Raw genomic sequence first — 17,829 nt, 5'->3', positions numbered from 1 at the left:
ACTCTCACTTGTTCCCCATTTTCCCCATCTTGATGACAATAGATTTTAATGTAAAGGTAGTCGCAGCTTAATTTTGTGCTTTTGTATTTGTTACAGCAATTTTTACCTCACAACATAGTGAAGCATAAGAAGCAATTTCAAGCAGATTTATTCTTAAAGTTGTCTGTGGATTATTTCCAATTTTTGTGTTTGGAAACCCATGGGGGAAATGTTGTTTTATTACACGACAAACACAAATTGTACTAAGAGACAGAAATCAATAATCTGATCTTGTTTTACAAAATTATTGCAAAACAGAAACTAATGCTGGCTCCTCTAATGACAGTGCATTGCTGGGTATTCTACTGCGCCATATCATTCAAGAAGGTCCAAGTTTCAGACTTTTTGCTGGTACTGAGGTAGCTGATCTCAGTTGAAGTAGCATTTGATGTGCTGCATTTGACTGGGAACCATTGATCTAGGAAAGGGTCAGAATGGGTAGTATTCAATTCAGAAAACACAGTTTAATAAGTGTAGACAGCATTTGAGAACAGGATCGAGTTTCCTTTTGATACAGTGTGAAGTCAAATAGCCTGCCACATTGCACCTGCATGAACAATGAACAGTCATTTGAATAAGAATTTCCACTTTCCATTTTCCTGTACTACAGCACTAGTTGGGGTTTGTTCATTCAGTTAGCTAGGTGGCTATTTTTGCACTGCAAACTGACACCAATAATGTGGGTTCAATTCCCACACCAGCTGAGGTTACCATAAAGACCCTCCTTCTCAGCTTCTCCGATACAATAAAATGTGAGGCTGGATGAACACAGCAGGCCCAGCAGCATCTCAGGAGCACAAAAGCTGACGTTTCGGGCCTAGACCCTTCATCAGAGAGGGGGATGGGGTGAGGGTTCTGGAATAAATAGGGAGAGAGGGGGAGGCGGACCGAAGACGGAGAGAAAAGAAGATAGGTGGAAAGGAGAGTATAGGTGGGGAGGTAGGAAGGGGATAGGTCAGTCCAGGGAAGACGGACAGGTCAAGGAGGTGGGATGAGGTTAGTAGGTAGGAGATGGAGGTGCGGCTTGGGGTGGGAGGAAGGGATGGGTGAGAGGAAGAACAGGTTAGGGAGACAGAGACAGGTTGGACTGGTTTTGGGATGCAGTGGGTGGAGGGGAAGAGCTGGGCTGGTTGTGTGGTGCATTGGGGGGAGGGGTCAAACTGGGCTGGTTTTGGGATGCGGTGGGGGAAGGGGAGATTTTGAAGCTGGTGAAGTCCACATTGATACCATTGGGCTGCAGGGTTCCCAAGCGGAATATGAGTTGCTGTTCCTGCAACCTTCGGGTGGCATCATTGTGGCACTGCAGGAGGCCCATGATGGACATATCATCTAAAGAATGGGAGGGGAGTAGAAATGGTTTGCGACTGGGAGGTGCAGTTGTTTATTGCGAACCGAGCGGAGGTGTTCTGCAAAGCGGTCCCCAAGCCTCCGCTTGGTTAATGGGCCTCCTGCAGTGCCACAGTGATGCCACCCAAAGGTTGCAGGAACAGCAACTCATATTCCGCTTGGGAACCCTGTAGACCAATGGTGTCAATGTGGACTTCACCAGCTTCAAAATCTCCCCTTCCCCGACCGGATCCCAAAACCAGCCCATTTCGTCCCCTCCCCCAACTGCACCACACAACCAGCCCAGCTCTTCCCCTCCACCCACTGCATCCCAAAACCAGTCCAACCTGTCTCTGCTTCCCTAACCTGTTCTTCCTTTCACCCATCCCTTCCTCCCACCCCAAGCCGCACCTCCATCTCCTACCTACTAACCTCATCCCACCTCCTTGACCTGTCCGTCTTCGCTGGACTGACCTATCCCCTCCCTACCTCCCCACCTATACTCTCCTCTCCACCTATCTTCTTTTCTCTCCATCTTCGGTCCGCCTCCCCCCTCTCCCTAATTATTCCAGAACCCTCACCCCATTCCCCTCTCTGATGAAGGGTCTAGGCCCGAAACGTCAGCTTTTGTGCTCCTGAGATGTTGCTGGGCCTGCTGTGTTCATCCAGCCTCACATTTTATTATCTTGGATTCTCCAGCATCTGCAGTTCCCATTATCACCTTCTCAGCTCCTCCGTTGCCTGAGACATGATAACGCTCAGGTTAAACCACCAACAGTCATTCCTGTTGAAGGAGACAGCAGTCCTACCATTTGGTAAACTGTGAGTATTTTATCATAACAAAAGCCAACCATTAGAATACTGGGGACAAAAAACAGATCCTGAATGCAATGAATTCTTCAGCATATTTGAGGAAATTAGTGACTGTTTGAGAGAAAGATTGGAATCTGTAGAATCTGAGTTTTTGTTATTTGCAGTGCATTCAACGCATGCCAATTTTTTCTTTAAGTATCTGCTAATTGAGCACTCTGTCAGTCAGGTGGAAAGCAGTTCATTTCAGACTAACAATCATTCTTGGCTTCACGCAGGATGTTATTAAAGTCCTTTTGAGTATAGACGAGTTGGCATCAACTATGATTGTGTTAAGCACAGAGCACACTTTGTGATAATTAAGACACGCATGCTAGAAAAGTGCAGACAGAATGGAAGCAAAAATAAGTACTAGTTTGGAAGCATTTAAATAATGTAAGTGACAACTTGGAAACCTTCTTATTCATTAGCAAGTTCTTCTTCAAATAAGACAATTATCTTTGTAGGTCAATTTTTCAAGAATATTTACTTCTAAACCACCAAGTTTCTCTCCAAATTATTCTGCAAAATATTCTCCCTCTTTTCATTTCTTAACCTCAGCACTGAGCAACTCATTGTTTCCAGCAATTTTAACCTCTGTTTTGGTTACCTTTGCATTTCTTCCACACTGTAGGAATTCTATGATTCTATGAATTATTTTTCCTCATTGGCTTATTGGGCCTCCTTTCAAATTAATTTACTTACTGATATTTATTGGAACTGCTTGACCTTGCAATTTTCCAAGAGATGGCTACTCCCATTTGCCTACAATTTGAATTTTGGTGGCTGCAGTGTTTTGAGAAGTCCTTAGTGCAAGGTGCTATATAAATGAAAATTGTTCCTACAAACTAGATCACCCACAAGACTATGCCTGACAGCTGCCTTGGATCTACCACCATGCATATACCCTTCCCTCTTCAAATTCACTTTCTCCTCTACCTGTCCCTGGCATAACATTCAAAAAACTTATCTCCCAGACCAGCTGAAGCATGTTTGGGTTCCTCAGTCATAACTACCCAGTACGTAGGATCAACTTGAAAAGTAGCAATGTGGTTGACTCTCTTCTGTCTGAATTTACCTAACAAGCCATTTATTTCAGGGCAATTAGGAATTGGTGACAAATGCTGACCTGAAAGAACGAAGGAGAAAGTATTTCTGCTTTGTTTCTCCACTCTCAACCATCTTCTTAAATTCTGCCATCTGCCACCTTCAATGTTAATAGCAGTTACAAGGTTTTAATGGCTTTCAGTGTGACCGTGGATCACTGTTCAACAAACTGCTGTTGTATTTTGCCTGTTCACTTGCTCACTGAGTTAAATATTCTCTCGTCCCTACCCTGTCATTAAAACTGTGTGAATCTCTCATTTCAACTTCCCTGTTCCCACCTCCAAATTTAAATCATCCCTGAGGCCCACCTCCTTCTGACTTGACACCATTAATAAATTAATGACTGGACAATTTCCCTTTGAGGCCCCATGCTACCTGTATTGTAACTATTCCCTCTCCCCAGGTATTGTCCGCAGTTGCTGATTGGCAGTAACTTCATGTAGTGAGGTGGCCTTGGGACCTGCCTGAGAGTCCCAGTGCTGTGCCAGTGGATTTTCCTCCATCAATTCAAATGTTAATGGCCCCAGCCTTTCAATGGGATCACTGACACTGCCAGGAATTCCTTCAACTCTTTGCAAAGAGGTGGTAGAATGCCATGTCTGAGGCCTGGACACCCAACAGACCCCAGTAGTAACTGACCACAGGTAGGCAGTGACAAAAAAAAAGCAAAGTTTTATAATGTTGCAGAATAACTAATCACTCTGTATCTCCTCAACAGTGTAGGCGTCAATATTAAGTATCCCTAGCAACCAAAGTAAGTAAGGCATGAATGAAGGAAAATGTATCAGAGGATATATTTTCTTTATTTGCATTTCATTAACATTTCCAAATATGGGCAGAAGCACTCAGTGCCTGCCATCACTTTCAGAGAAAGAAACTTGAAAGTGAAGTCCGCCGGTTCAGTTGCCCCTTTACCCATCCAATAAGGAGCATAGTGGGATTACCTAACCTGGTATTTATTATGGACTGGCAATAGGTACAATAGCATTAAGATGCTAATAGATGAAGTCAATGTAAATTAAAATTAGCAAAGGTATCTTAATAGGCTGTCAATTTCTGTTCACCCATTTCGTACAGACATACAAAGTGACGATCTACCCCATAATATTTGTTCCTTCATATCTTGCTTTACTGACTCTAAAATGAAATAGAAACATGTAGTATAATATGTGACTGAGTAAACTTCATTTCATTATGGCATATACTCAGATAGCAGAATCTAAACACAGCCTCCTTTCTCAATAGAAGTGTGCAAGCAATTACCAGAGCCTTTTAATTCTGAAATCTCATTTTGAACGAGTTCAACATAAGTTTGTACAAAATGGTCCTATGGTACCTGATACATATTTGCAGCATATTTACACCACTCAGAACAGGGGAAAGAATGGAAAATAGGTATACCATTCCACAATGTTCAACAACAACTAAATACAAATTCATATTGTTGATGTGTCAGTGAACTGTGAAGCTACGTATTCAAGGCATTCAATGATGCAGAGAACTGTTCGGGGGGAAAACGTAATAACAAGTTTAGTGGAGTAAATGCTATAAGCTTCTTATGCAGGAACCTTAACTTTTGATGTATGTACTATTGATCGTCATGCATTTTTTATGAATGAGCTGCTTACCCAACCTTAGAGTTACTCAGGCATTGACGGGACTGGAAAAGAATCCCTTAGGTGAATTGCCAAACAAACCCCCTAATCACTTGTCCTGGAGATTGTTTACAAGGACAAACAAACCAGCTCAACTATTTTGGGTATAGAATTATTTGTGTCTTCTGCATTTCTGGTTAAATCAGACATTTCCTACTCTCGAAGAAACCTACATTAATGCACAATCATTTTTATAACTGCTATAATAAGACAAATCTACATAGCGTAGATGTGGTTTTTAATACCATTTGGTATTTCTTTTAATGGGAGAACTTGATTGTTCACACAATTTTTTTGAAAAATTCACTGCATCCTTATTCGCATCAAGTTATTTATATTTGCTGCTGGTTCCCAGTAAGCAATAAACTGTAATGATAGAGGTTGTCTAGCCAGATATGAAAAAAGTTAAGTATATCTGCTTGATTCAGTTTGAGCTGGAGATGCCTGATTTGCTGTGTATGTGTTTCAGGCGGGAGCACGCCTCCTGGTATCACCGCACCAGCTGTGCCTAGTATTCCTTCTCCAATTGGAGTAAATGGATTCACCGGCCTCCCACCACAGGCTAATGGACAGCCAACAGCAGAAGCCGTCTTTGCCAATGGCATCCACCCCTATCCAGGTACACATTCACAATCTTCATTTACATTGCAATCAGAATGGATGACACAGAGGAAAGCAAGTCCAGTTTTGTAAGTGTGTTGTTGGGAAGGGAGAATCTTGCTGTTAATTCTTACCTGGTGTTAACCTCCATATTTTTGATTTTTATTCTTAGTCACTCCTTCGCTATCAGTGAGAGTTTCTGTGATATTTGAGGTCAACTTGCATCCCTACTGTCTTTTTTTAACCACAGTTTTATGAATATAAATGAACCCAGTTCATAAAAGCAAGTTATGGAAGCAGAATAATTAATATTGTAATTTTATACCAAGTACAGATCAAAGATAGAACTATTTTAACCACTTTGTACCATATTAGACTTTGATCATAAGACAATAAGATGGAGCAGAAGTAGACTATTCAGCCCATTAAGTCTTCTCCAACATTCAATGAGACTATGAATGATCTGGTCATCCTCAACCCCTACTTTCCTGCCTTACCCCCCCCCCATCCCTTGATTCTCTTAATGATTAAAAATCAGTCTGTCTCAACCTAGAATGTACTTAACAAATCAGCCTCATCAGCCTTCTACAGTTAAGAATCCCACAGAGTCAATGCCCTCTGGTAGAAGAAATTCCCCCTCATCTCTGACTGAAATGGAGACCCCTTACTCTGAGATTATGTCCTCTGGTCCGAGACTCTCCCACAAGGAAAGCAACCTTTCCTCATCTACCCTGCTGTTATTAGACTTTTCAATGGTTCTCTCACGTGTTAATGTTGATCTCTCTCTCTGCACCTTCTCTGCAGCTATAACTCTGTGCTCTGCACTCTGTTCTGCTGTTCTGATGCACTTTGTATGGTACAATCTGCCTACAGAGCGCACAAAACAACAGTTTTCACTGTATCTCGCTACAAGTGACAACAATAAATCAACCAACTCAAACCTCATAAAATCCCCTAAGAATCTGGTATGTTTCAATGAGGTCTCCTTTCAGTCTCTTAAACTCCACTGAGTACAGGCCCAACCTACTCAACCTCTCCTTATAAGTCCTTCTATACCCAGGATCGACCGAGTGAACCTTTTCTGGACTGTCTTCAATGCTGGTATTTCTTTCCTTGGAAAAGAGAAGCAAATCTATTCAAAGTTCAAGGTTTTACTTTTCATACTCTATTTCATATAAAAGTTCAATGTTCATTTACCTACTCTTTTACCTGCTGAAATGCATGCTAGCTTCCAATGATTCATGCACAAGGACTCCAAAATCCCTCTTTGCTGTAGCTTCCTTCAATCTTTCTCCATTTAAAGAAAATTCAACTCCTCTATTCTTCCTGCCAGAGTGCATAACTTCACATTTTCCCACATTCTTTTCCGTCGGCCAAATTTTTGCCCACTCACTTATGCTGTTTATATTCCCCTGCAGTCATTTGTGTCATCCTCACTACTACTTGGCAATAGTACATCACTTTCCTCATCTAAGACATGAACATACATTGTAAAGAATTGTGACCATACCACTGATCCCTGAGGCAATTCACGAATTACATGTTGCCATCCTGAAAATGCTCCCATCATTCCAACTCTCCATCTTGTTATAAATTCGCCCAAAATCCTCTATCTATGTTCATATACTACCTCAAACATGATTTTATTAAATGGTCTAAAGTATAGTATCTGAAAAAACACCTTCTGGAATTCAGATAAATTACAACCACTGCTTCCCTTTTATAAATCCTGCTTATTAAATCTTCAAAAAATGCAAATAAGTTTGTCAGGCATGATTTTCCCTTTGTGAAACCATACTGGCTGTGTGCTTGATCATATTATGCATTTCTCAATGGTCTGCTATTAACATCCTTAATAAAGACTCGAACATTTTCCCAATAACAGATGCTAAGCTAACTGGACTTTAGTTACCTTTTGTTGTCTCCTTCCAAATTATGACTTTTGAATTAGTCAAAATTTGGTTATACTAGAAATCAAAAGGCAGAAATTACAGCAAAAATGTACAGTCAGTCCAGCTGTTTGTGGAAAGGGAAAAGACTGGATGATTCATATGTAGAGTACAGCCTGCATATCAGATCTGGTAAAATTCAAACAAAATTCTTCGAAATAAAATACTTAACTATCTTTTCTCCTTTGCAATATTCATGATTTCAGTGTTGTCCACTTCCTGGGCATACTGTCCATTCACAAGGAAGGACTTGCATTCATATGATGCCTTCCACAATGTTAGGACATTCCTAAAGTGCTGCACAGTCAATTTGTTTATTTTTTGAAATGTTGATCATTATCGCAATGTGGAAAATTCTAGACTCAGTTTGCACACAGCAAGATCCCACAGGAAGAATAATGTTTATTGAGGGATAAAAGCTGGCTAAGATGTCAAGGATAACAACCCTGCTACTTTAGAGCCAAGAGTGCTACCCATGAACTGTAATATTTCAGATGTGGAATCAATCCCAGAGTTTCTTCTTCTACCATAGAGATTCCCACCGGTTTCTCTATACAGTGGCAACAATACATCTTGAAAAACTTCATAGTTTTCCATTTAGTCTCAGGGTAGAGAACTCTGTACCTTTCTCGGCAAATTTATCCTTGCACTACTATGTGGTAAATGATCCTAATTTTGGCAAATACATTCTTACCAAGATTTATCGCCAAATCAGCTACTATAATTTTCTGAACAGGGCTATTTGTTTTTTTCATGCAGTGCTCCCAAGTGTCACACTACACCAGCACATCATCAACATAAATCACACAGTTAGGAACACTGGCTACCACTTGGTTCATTTATCTTTGGAAATTTGCTAGGGCATTTGTTAGCCCAAATGGCATCACTCAAGTCAGAAAAGACAATCTGTGTGACAAAGACTAATGTCTCCTTTGCTCAGGGTGTTAAAGGATCTGTCAATATCCCTTTAAGAACTTATAAGTATGGAGCAGGAGCATGCAATTCAGCCCCTCAAGTCTTGTCTACCATTTAATGTCATCATGGCTCATCATCATGGCCTCAACTCCTGCCCACCCCCCTTAACCTTTTAACCCATTTCTAATTTAAAATGTATCTCCTCCTTATACTTACTCAATGTTCTGGCATCCACCACAGTCTGAGGTAGTGAATTCCACAGGTTCACAATCCTTTCAGGAAAGTAAGTCCTCCTCATCTCTGTTTTAAATCTGCCACTCCTTAGCCTATAACTACAATCTGTCATTCTAAATTGCCCACAAGGAGAGATACTAAATCTGATAGAATAAATTTGGTAAGTGATAATGGGAACTGTCCTCTCCACCTATCTTCTTTTCTCTCCATCTTCGGTCCGCCTCCCCCTCTCTCCCTATTTATTCCAGAACCCTCACCCCATCCCCCTCTCTTAGAATAAATTTGTTACTGCCAACTTAACCAGTGCAATCTTCCAAGTGAAGAATTGGATATGAACCTGCATTTGTTGTTGCATTGACCTTTCTGTAGTCGATGCAAAATCTGGTTGAACCTCCAGGCTTAGCCATAACAAGACAGAGGAAACCAAAAGAACTGCAGATGCTGTAAATCAGGAATAAAAACAGAAATTGCTGCAAAAGCTCAGCAGGCCTGGCAGCATCTGTGAAGCAAAAATCAGGGCCAACATTTTGGGTCTGGTGGCCCTTCCTCCGAAATCAAAGTTTTGAGGAAGAGTCACCGGACCCGAAACGTTAACTCTGATTTTTTTCTTCACAGGTGCTGCTAGACCTGCTGAGCGTTTCCAACAACTTCTCTTTCTATACAAGACTGGGGAACGCTAGCTCCTGTGATTGTGTTCAACTTGTTGGTTTTCCGACACGTATTGCATTCCTGTTTTCACCTGGGCAAGTATCTCTGTTTCTAAGTGACAAGGATGCTGATTTATACAAGAGGCCTTTCCTACATCCACATCATGTACGGCTGAAGTTATATATCCTGATTTGTGTTTTCAAAAAAAATTATGAGTTGCCTGAGTAAGTCTCTTTGAGGTTTTGCCTCTAAATATAAAAGCACAATGTGTAATCTCCCTAATAGATAAGTATTAACTAACTGGATAGTAGGAGATTCTATTTGGGAATTGGTCAGTCCTCCTTTTGTCTCGTCCTCTCTGTTTCTTTTGTGCACCAATATCCTTACTATCCAATATACCTGCATTTGCTCATCCTCCTCCTGACAATGGTATTGCTTCAGTCTATTGGTGTCACAGGGCCATTTCTTTTCCCGTTAATTTGGGGTGTCTGTCTAATAATTTACTTTGCTCATCCTTTTGAATATCTGCTGCAGAACACTGACTATGCCTTCAGTTATTCACCCTGTAAAGGTAAAAATATGAACACAAAACCCCCTGGTGAAAAGTCTAAGTCTTAGCATGCTTGTTAACTCATTTTTTCCTTGATTGCTTATGAAGTTCTAAAGTGTGCTTGAGTCATGTTGCAGGCTCTCATGAGTTGCTTCCAGAATACCGATATCTAATCTAATGTATACGAATTGTCCTTCTATTCTAGAGATGTTTGTCTGAATAGTTTCAGAGGCCCTCTCACCTTATTCTCCACATTTAACTTAGAATTATTTAAACTGGTCAACTGATTAGATGAATACAGGATGAAAATAAAAAGAAATTCCAATCCTTTTCCCGATCGTGGGGATATTCTTGGTGGTATACCCTAATCATTGCTTTGAGGGTTTGATGGCAGTGTTCTAAAGCTCCTTGTTTCTGTTGGTGGTAGGCTGAGAACTGCATTACAAGAAGACTAATCATAAATTCCTGAAAAACTTTAGACATAAAATTATAACCTTGAAGCAATTGAATCTCAATAAGTAATCCATATGAAGTGAAGAACTGGGTTAACTTTCCTACCTTTGCAGAAAGGGATCGACCTCTGAGAACTGAGGAGCCATGTGCAAAGTGGTAAGGATATTCCTGTGTCTCACCCTTGCCTTCAGTACAGGTCCCATGCAGTCCACCAACAAACTGGCTGGTATGGGAATTACAGGTTCTAATTTGGTTGCAGTCTTTCTACAATCCGGCACACATTGCACATTTTCAGAAACCGCAACATGTCCTTGTGACACCCTGGTCATTAAAAATATCAATAAGTACATGGCCGAGTCTGGAAAATCCCTACATGTCCCACCATTGGAATTTAGTCCTTTGTATCTGCTAATATCACTTTGGTAGTATCACTATCTGGAGAGCCACCATCTGGGGTGCTCTTTATCTGTAGGTCCATGAGAATGTTTCTACTTCCTCATTAGAACCCCATTTTTAATACGGTAGAACTCTGGAACTCCTTCTGCTTCAACATGAGTTTGAGTTGATTGTGCCACTTGACTTTGCATTGGCTTATTGAGCTGCAGTCAGAGAAAACTGACTAAATATTTCCTTCGGATTATCAAAATCTCTAAAAAGAAATTTCAGTTAACCAGATATGTCAGTGATGTCAATTTTATCTCCAATAACGTTTGGCAATTGCTCAACTGAAGGAAAAGTGTCCAGGGATGTGCTGGCTGGGTGGATTAGCCACGGGAAATGCAGGGTTATAAGGATGGGGTGTGTCTATGTAGGATATCTTTGGAGGACTGGTGTAACTTGATGGCTCAAATGGCCTGCTTCCATACTGTAGGAATTCTCTAGTTATTGGCCTTTCCATAAATATTGGAGAAGCTACAACTGCTGCTGTGGCTGAATTAATTATCAGGAGGAGCTCAACCCCATCTAAACTGTAAGAACTCCTGCACTGTTACCATTTAGGCATGAGGTCACACTCCAGATGTACCTGTTATACAGATATGGGCATACACTCAGCACTGATACCAGTCACTAAAATGCTTGAATTAATGTGCTGTTCGGGGAGACCTGTATGAGATGGAGTTCCAGGATTTTGACCTAGTGATGCTGACGGAACAGTGAGGTGTTTCCAAGTCACAATGGTGAGTGGCTTGAAGGGGAACCTGCAATTACATTAGCCATGTGACTTCCAAGAAGTGTCTTTTAAAAAAGTCCGAATGTCCTTTTAGTGATATCTTGAAAAATCGGGTACTTCTTCTCAATCTTTTCAAATAAAATACAGTCTACAATCCCTTAAACGTGAATTCTTAAAACAACATTAAGAACAATGCTTGTTCATGACAACTTCCCCAAATTTTGAAAAGTAATGTCACAGTCTGATATTAGTAGTATTTCTATATTATATGTGTTACCCTGGAAATGGCAGTGAACTGCACAGGTAATGGGAGTGGATGATGTATTGCTCTCTCCCCTCCAAATCCTGGGGTCAAATTCCATTTACATTTACAAGTGAATAGGCTTCTATCTTCACTGTTTAAACAGCTTTCCATTCAATGGAAGTCCCTCTTCCGCACCTACACAGGTCCCAAACCCCACCTCTTCCATCACCTTCCATTCAATGGGCTTAGGCGGCCTCAGACTGATTCTCGTGAATGTGAGCTGTTGGTATCTATGGTCAATGTAGCAATAAGGTTTATCTCTCACTCTGAAATGATAGGATTATGAAAGAAACATTAGACAGTAAGAGCAGCATCTCTGACTGTCAGTCAAGAGGTGTTGAAAGGCAAGTTCTGAGATCAACATTTCAAAACATCTTTAAGGATGAATGACGGCTAACGATTTGCATGAAGGTGTGAAGCAGAACTACGTCACCCGTTACACGGTAAAAGATCACGAGCAAATTTAAAATTTAATTGTGTTTCACCATAGGACACTGTGCTGATCCAGGCCCCTATCTCCATTCAGACTGGCTGGGTCTAGTGGTGCAGCCTTCTTTGCTGTCAGCAAGATACACTACCACCCTCCTTTTACACCAGACCATCCTCTCCCACCTCAAAGTCATTGTCAGCGAATCAATGAATTAACTTGCCTCTGTCAGCCATTTCTTTGAGGATAATGGTATGAGACCACAGTGAGAATGGCATTTCCTGGTTTGCAGCAACTGAAGTTTCGTGGAGCGGGGATTGAATTATGGTACCAATAATGTGAAGGCTGCAAAGCCCTGGCAGGGGCAGCACTACTTCCTCTCCCACCTCACGATTCCAGAGATTGGCCATGTTGCCATGGGCTTAGTGGATTGGCCACCGGATTTGACCATGTACCTCCATTTCTGCCTATTGGCTGTGCAACTGCAAATGTGCATAATGTCACAGCACTATTGGGCATGCCCAGATGGATCACAATGTCCAATTCTGACAAAGAGTCATATGAGACTCAAAATGTTATTTCTGTTTCTCTCTCCACAGATGCTGCCAGAACTGCTGAGTTTCTCCAGTATTCTCTGTCTCATCTAATATCTCTTTTGTCAGGTCTGCAGAAGGTCAGAACTGTGACAGGTTTTAAGTAACTACAGAGACAGTGAAAGAGGACAGGTGAGGAGAGTACCAAAGGGAAGGTTTGTGATGGATGCGAGATAGCAGTGATAAAAAAGGGTGTTCCTGAAAGGAGATGTCAATGTGACTAAAAAAGGGTGATTTGAAAGAGGAAGAAATGGGTGGAAGCTCTGGGCCTTAACTGCAGTCATATGCTGCTAAGCAGTCACCGTGTCTACATTTAAATGCCCCATTCCAGAGGAGATTGTATTGTGAATGGCAAATGCAATCAACTGAATTGAAAGACATGATGGTAAATTGTTTCTTCAGCTGCAAAGAGTGTGTGAGTCCCTGGAAGAGAAAGATATAAAGGCAGGCATTGCATCTCCTGTGTTTGAATGGAAAAGCATTGATGATGTTAAAAGATCAGACCAGAGTATTATACAAGTGATTCTGAGGAGAAGGGAAAAAATATTTGATGGTGGTATCTTGCTGGAGGTAATAGAAATGACAAAAGATGATTCATTGAACAAGGGTGCTTGTGGAATTGTAAGTTAGGACCTTATCATGATTCTAGAAAAACACAAAATGGATAATAGCAGGAGTGCAGATAATGGAATGGACAAAATTTAGGGCCATATCAATCATAGGAGGGCAATTCATGGTTCAGGGTTTAGGAAGACATTGGAAATATGTATATTCAGGGTGCCATACCAAGGTACATTGAAAGGTCAGATATCCCAGTTTGTTCACTCACAATTGCTAAGTACTGACCGTCTCCAGCAAGAGAGAATGATGTAACCATCTGTTCTTGGCATTTAGCAGCATTGTCCTTGCAAAATCGACCAGTATCAACATCCCAGAAACTGAAACAACCTATCCATATAAATATCTTGAGACCAAGAGCAGCTCACAACCACATTCATGGATAGGAAACAAAAAAGTAACCCTTGCCAGCAAGTGCTCACGTTTAAGCAAGTGAAAATGACACTTCCTATTGCTGGTTAGGCTGTGTCACAAGCAGAGCCTGCCCAGAAAACTGCTAGTCGTTGTGAACTGAGCAGGCATGCATTAGGAGAGGGAAAAGCTAGCAACCAGTAACAAAAATGAGAAGACAATAAACTCAATGAAATCTTTAAAGGTGAATAACCAGCATCTGAGAACATGGAGCATAATTCCTGTTGCTAAATGTAGTACAAATATCTAATCATTTTAATATTGCTTAAAAGACGGATAGACATTTTAAAAAATAACACAAATTCTGGCAGATTGGATTACAGTTTGTCCAAAGTTCATAGTGAATTATATAAATCTATTACTGAAATTTATGTGGAATTTTAAACATGGCAGACTAAGACATAACTGAGATGGAAAGAAATATAAGAGATGGGGTGAACGAGGAAGCAAAGATTAGATGACATGGAGTTTGGATTTGATAAATCTTTGGAGGAAGGAAAAGGTGATGGAGGAAAGGAGGGCCACTGTTTGTAGTGAAAATAGAGTAAGATAGAAATGGACAAAATTAGTCCACAGAAAAGTTTAATTTTGCTGCTCCCTAGTGGTGCTATTGAAATGGTATCGAGCAAAATAGACATAACAGATGTCAGTGTATCTAATGATACATTACATATTGGTGCAGAGACAAAGTATGGGTGCAGTAATATCAATCTCTTGGAAATATATTATTATCATTTTTCACAAAATCAGCGTCAGGTAGTAACAAATACAGCAAAAGGGTTTATCAATTTTTTTCACTAAGGAAACGGACCCTGATGTGAATGAGAACTTTGCGGAGCTGGAAAACAGGCTTGAACCGATCGAGATTGAGGAAGTTGATGTGCTGGAAATTTTGGCAAACATTAAGATTGATAGTCCCCAGGGCCAGACCAGATTTATCCTAGGTTGCTCCAGGAAGCAAGAAAGGAGGTTGCTAAGCTGCTGGCAAAGATCTTTGCTTCCTCACTCCCCACGGGAGTCATACCGGAAGATTGGAGGGAGGCAAATGTTGTTGCTCTTTTCAAGAAAGGGAATAGGGAAATCCCTGGAAATTACAGACCAGTCAGTCTTACGTCTGTGGTCAGCAAGGTTTTGGAAAGAATTCTGAGGGATAGGATTTATGATTATTTGGAAAAGTGATTAAAGGGAGTCAGCATGGCTTTGTGAGGGGCAGGTCATGCCTTACAAATCTTATTGAGTTATTTGAGGAGGTCACGAGACAGGTTGACGAGGGTCGAGCAGTGGATGTGGTGTACATGGACTTCAGCAAGGCATTTGAAAAGGTTCCCCACGACAGGCTCATTCATAAAGTCAGGAGGTATTTGGCTGTGTGGATTCAGAATTGGTTGGCTGACAGGAGGCAGAGAGTGGTTGTAGATGGTAAGTATTCTGTCTGGAGGTCAGTGCTGAGTGGTGTCCCGCAGGGCCTTTGTTCTTGGGCCTCTGCTCTTTGTAGTTTTTATAAATGACTTGGATGAGGAGGTTGAGGGGTGGGTTAGTATGTTTGCTGATGACACAAAGGTTGGAGGTGCCGTTGATAGTATCGAGGGCTATTGCAGGCTTCAGCGAGACATTGACAGAATGCAGAGCTGGTCTGAGAAATGGCCAGATGGAGTTCAACCTGGATAATGGCGAAGTGATGCATTTTGGAAGGTCGAACTTTAATGCTGAATATAGGATTAAAGGCTGGATTCTCGGCAGTGTGGAGGAGAGGCAGGATCTTGGTGTTCAAGTGCATAGCTCCCTCAAAGTTGCCACCCAAGTGGATAAGGTTGTAAAGAAAGCATATGGTGTTTTGGCTTTCATTAACAGGGGGATCAAGTTTAAGAGCCGCGAGGTTATGCTGCAGCTCTACAAAACCTGGTGAGACCACACTTGGAATGACAGATCCAAAGCTTCATTTTGCTCATTGTCCCTGAGTAGCTGAGGAATCCTGAAGTGGAATACTAAGGTTGTGACAAAGGCTACTCCTGATTAACAAGGTTCTCCATCGCTAATAGTCTCGCCATTTCCAGAGATGAAATTCAGAAAATTCTGCCCGCAAATTCTGCAGCATCATCTTAGCAATTTTTAAGCCTGGATTCACATTGAACTGCAGTAGATCAGAAGATGAGAAGGCACAATCATCTCTAAATGCTGGTTGTTAGTGTGCGCGCGAGTCAGATACGGCAGGCTTCCAAAACAAATGCCAGTCCAATCTACCTATTTCATATCAATGCACAAAATCGCTGTAATCAAAACTAAAGCAAATTATAGAACATAGAAAAGTACAGCACAGTACAGGCCCTTTGGCCCACAATGTTGTGCCATGAATTAATCCTAACCCAAAAATAAAATAACCTAACCTACATTCCCCTCAATTCACTGCTGTCCATGTGCATGTCCAGCAGTTGCTTAAATGTCATTAATGACTTCGCTTCCACGACTATCACTGGCAAACTATTCCATGCGCTCACAACTCTCTGGGTGAAGAACCTGTCTCTGACGTCTCCTCTATACCTTGCTGCTAACACCTTAAAACTATGGCCCCTCGTGGCAGTCAATCCTGCCCTGGGGAAAAATCTCTGGCTATCGACACCATCCGTGCCTCTCATTACCTTGTACACCTTGATCAGGTCACCTCTCTTCCTCCTTCTCTCCAGAGAGAAAAGTCTGAGCTCAGTCAACCTCTCCTCGTAAGACAAGCCCTCCAGTCCAGGCAGCATCCTGGAAAACCTCCTTTGCACCCTTTCCAAAGCCTCCACATCTTTCCCATAATAGGGCGACAAGAACTGGACACAATATTCCAAGTTAACAAAGTGTGAAGCTGGATGAACACAGCAGGCCAAGCAGCATCTCAGGAGCAAAAAAGCTGACGTTTCGGGCCTAGACCCTTCATCAGAGAGGGGGATGGGGAGAGGGTTCTGGAATAAATAGGGAGAGAGGGGGAGGCGGACCGAAGATGGAGAGAAAAGAAGATAGGTGGAGAGGAGAGTATAGGTGGGGAGGTAGGGAGGGGATAGGTCAGTCCAGGAAGATGGACAGGTCAAGGAGGCGGAATGAGGTTAGTAGGTAGGAAATTGAGGTGAGGCTTGAGGTGGGAGGAGGGGATAGGTGAGAGGAAGAACAGGTTAGGGAGGCGGGGATAAGGTGGGCTGGTTTTAGGATGCAGTGGGGGAAGGGGAGATTTTGAAGCTTGTGAAGTCCACGTATTCCGCTTGGGAACCCTGCAGCCCAATGGTTTCAATGTTAATCAGGAGTAGCCTTTGTCACAACCTTAGTATTCCACTTCAGGTTTCCTCAGCCACTCAGGGACAATGAGCAAAATGAAGCATTGGATCTGGCAAAAGGATGATTTCTCATTAAAGAGACTCAGGTGAGGGTTACGATGGCTGCGCAGGAGATAGATATTTGAAACTGCAGCAACTATAGGAATGAAGAGAAGGTCTCGGAATGCTGCCCTTGCTCACTCTCATCATGAGGTCCTGCTGCAGGGCCTGAATGCTGCAGAGATATGATATTTCCCAAGAACAATAGGAAATGCAACAGAAGTATGGTCCCTCTATCCTGAAAACAGTGCACCGAGATGATCGAGAACCAGTGGAGCGTGAGAATGGTCACTGGCATATATAATTTAGTTGTCAAGCCTCAACTAACTTCACCAACATTTTCCTGCACTGCATCTTCAGAACAATGCATGTTCCAGCTCCATTCGTTCCTCTCTCACCGGGCACAATCCTCATCTGAATAGACTAGCACTTGCTCTATCAATGTCCTCAATTCACAGTTCCTTCCAAATATGTTGACACAATCCATCACTGGCACACATAATTCTTGCTGTTTTCCCTTTACAGTGGAACAAGCACATGACTTGCTGAATGGCAAGAACTGCGGAGGATTAATCCTCCAACCACAGTCACCTTGTCACCATATGCCCACCAGCACCAGTAGAAAAGAGAGGC

At 41.9% G+C, this 17,829-nt stretch overlaps 1 protein-coding gene across 15 annotated transcripts in view; it reads left to right on the top strand.

Moving 5' to 3' along the window:
- celf4 (CUGBP, Elav-like family member 4) overlaps positions 1–17,829 on the top strand; it is a 1,237,212-nt gene that overhangs the window by 1,116,760 nt on the left and 102,623 nt on the right. For all 15 annotated transcript variants that reach the window (XR_009446241.1, XR_007247548.2, XM_048530893.2 and 12 more), the window contains exon 8: positions 5,446–5,595. Coding sequence is in view for 13 of the 15 variants with exons in the window: in XM_048530893.2 (XP_048386850.1) it covers positions 5,446–5,595 (150 nt within the window). In the remaining 2 variants the exon portion in view is untranslated. The remainder of the gene's footprint in view (positions 1–5,445; positions 5,596–17,829) is intronic.

The sequence above is a fragment of the Stegostoma tigrinum genome, chromosome 1, assembly GCF_030684315.1.
Source record: "Stegostoma tigrinum isolate sSteTig4 chromosome 1, sSteTig4.hap1, whole genome shotgun sequence".
Classification (NCBI taxonomy): domain Eukaryota; kingdom Metazoa; phylum Chordata; class Chondrichthyes; order Orectolobiformes; family Stegostomatidae; genus Stegostoma; species Stegostoma tigrinum.
Note: the sequence above shows the minus strand (reverse complement) of the source record. Positions and strands in the feature narration are given on the sequence as shown.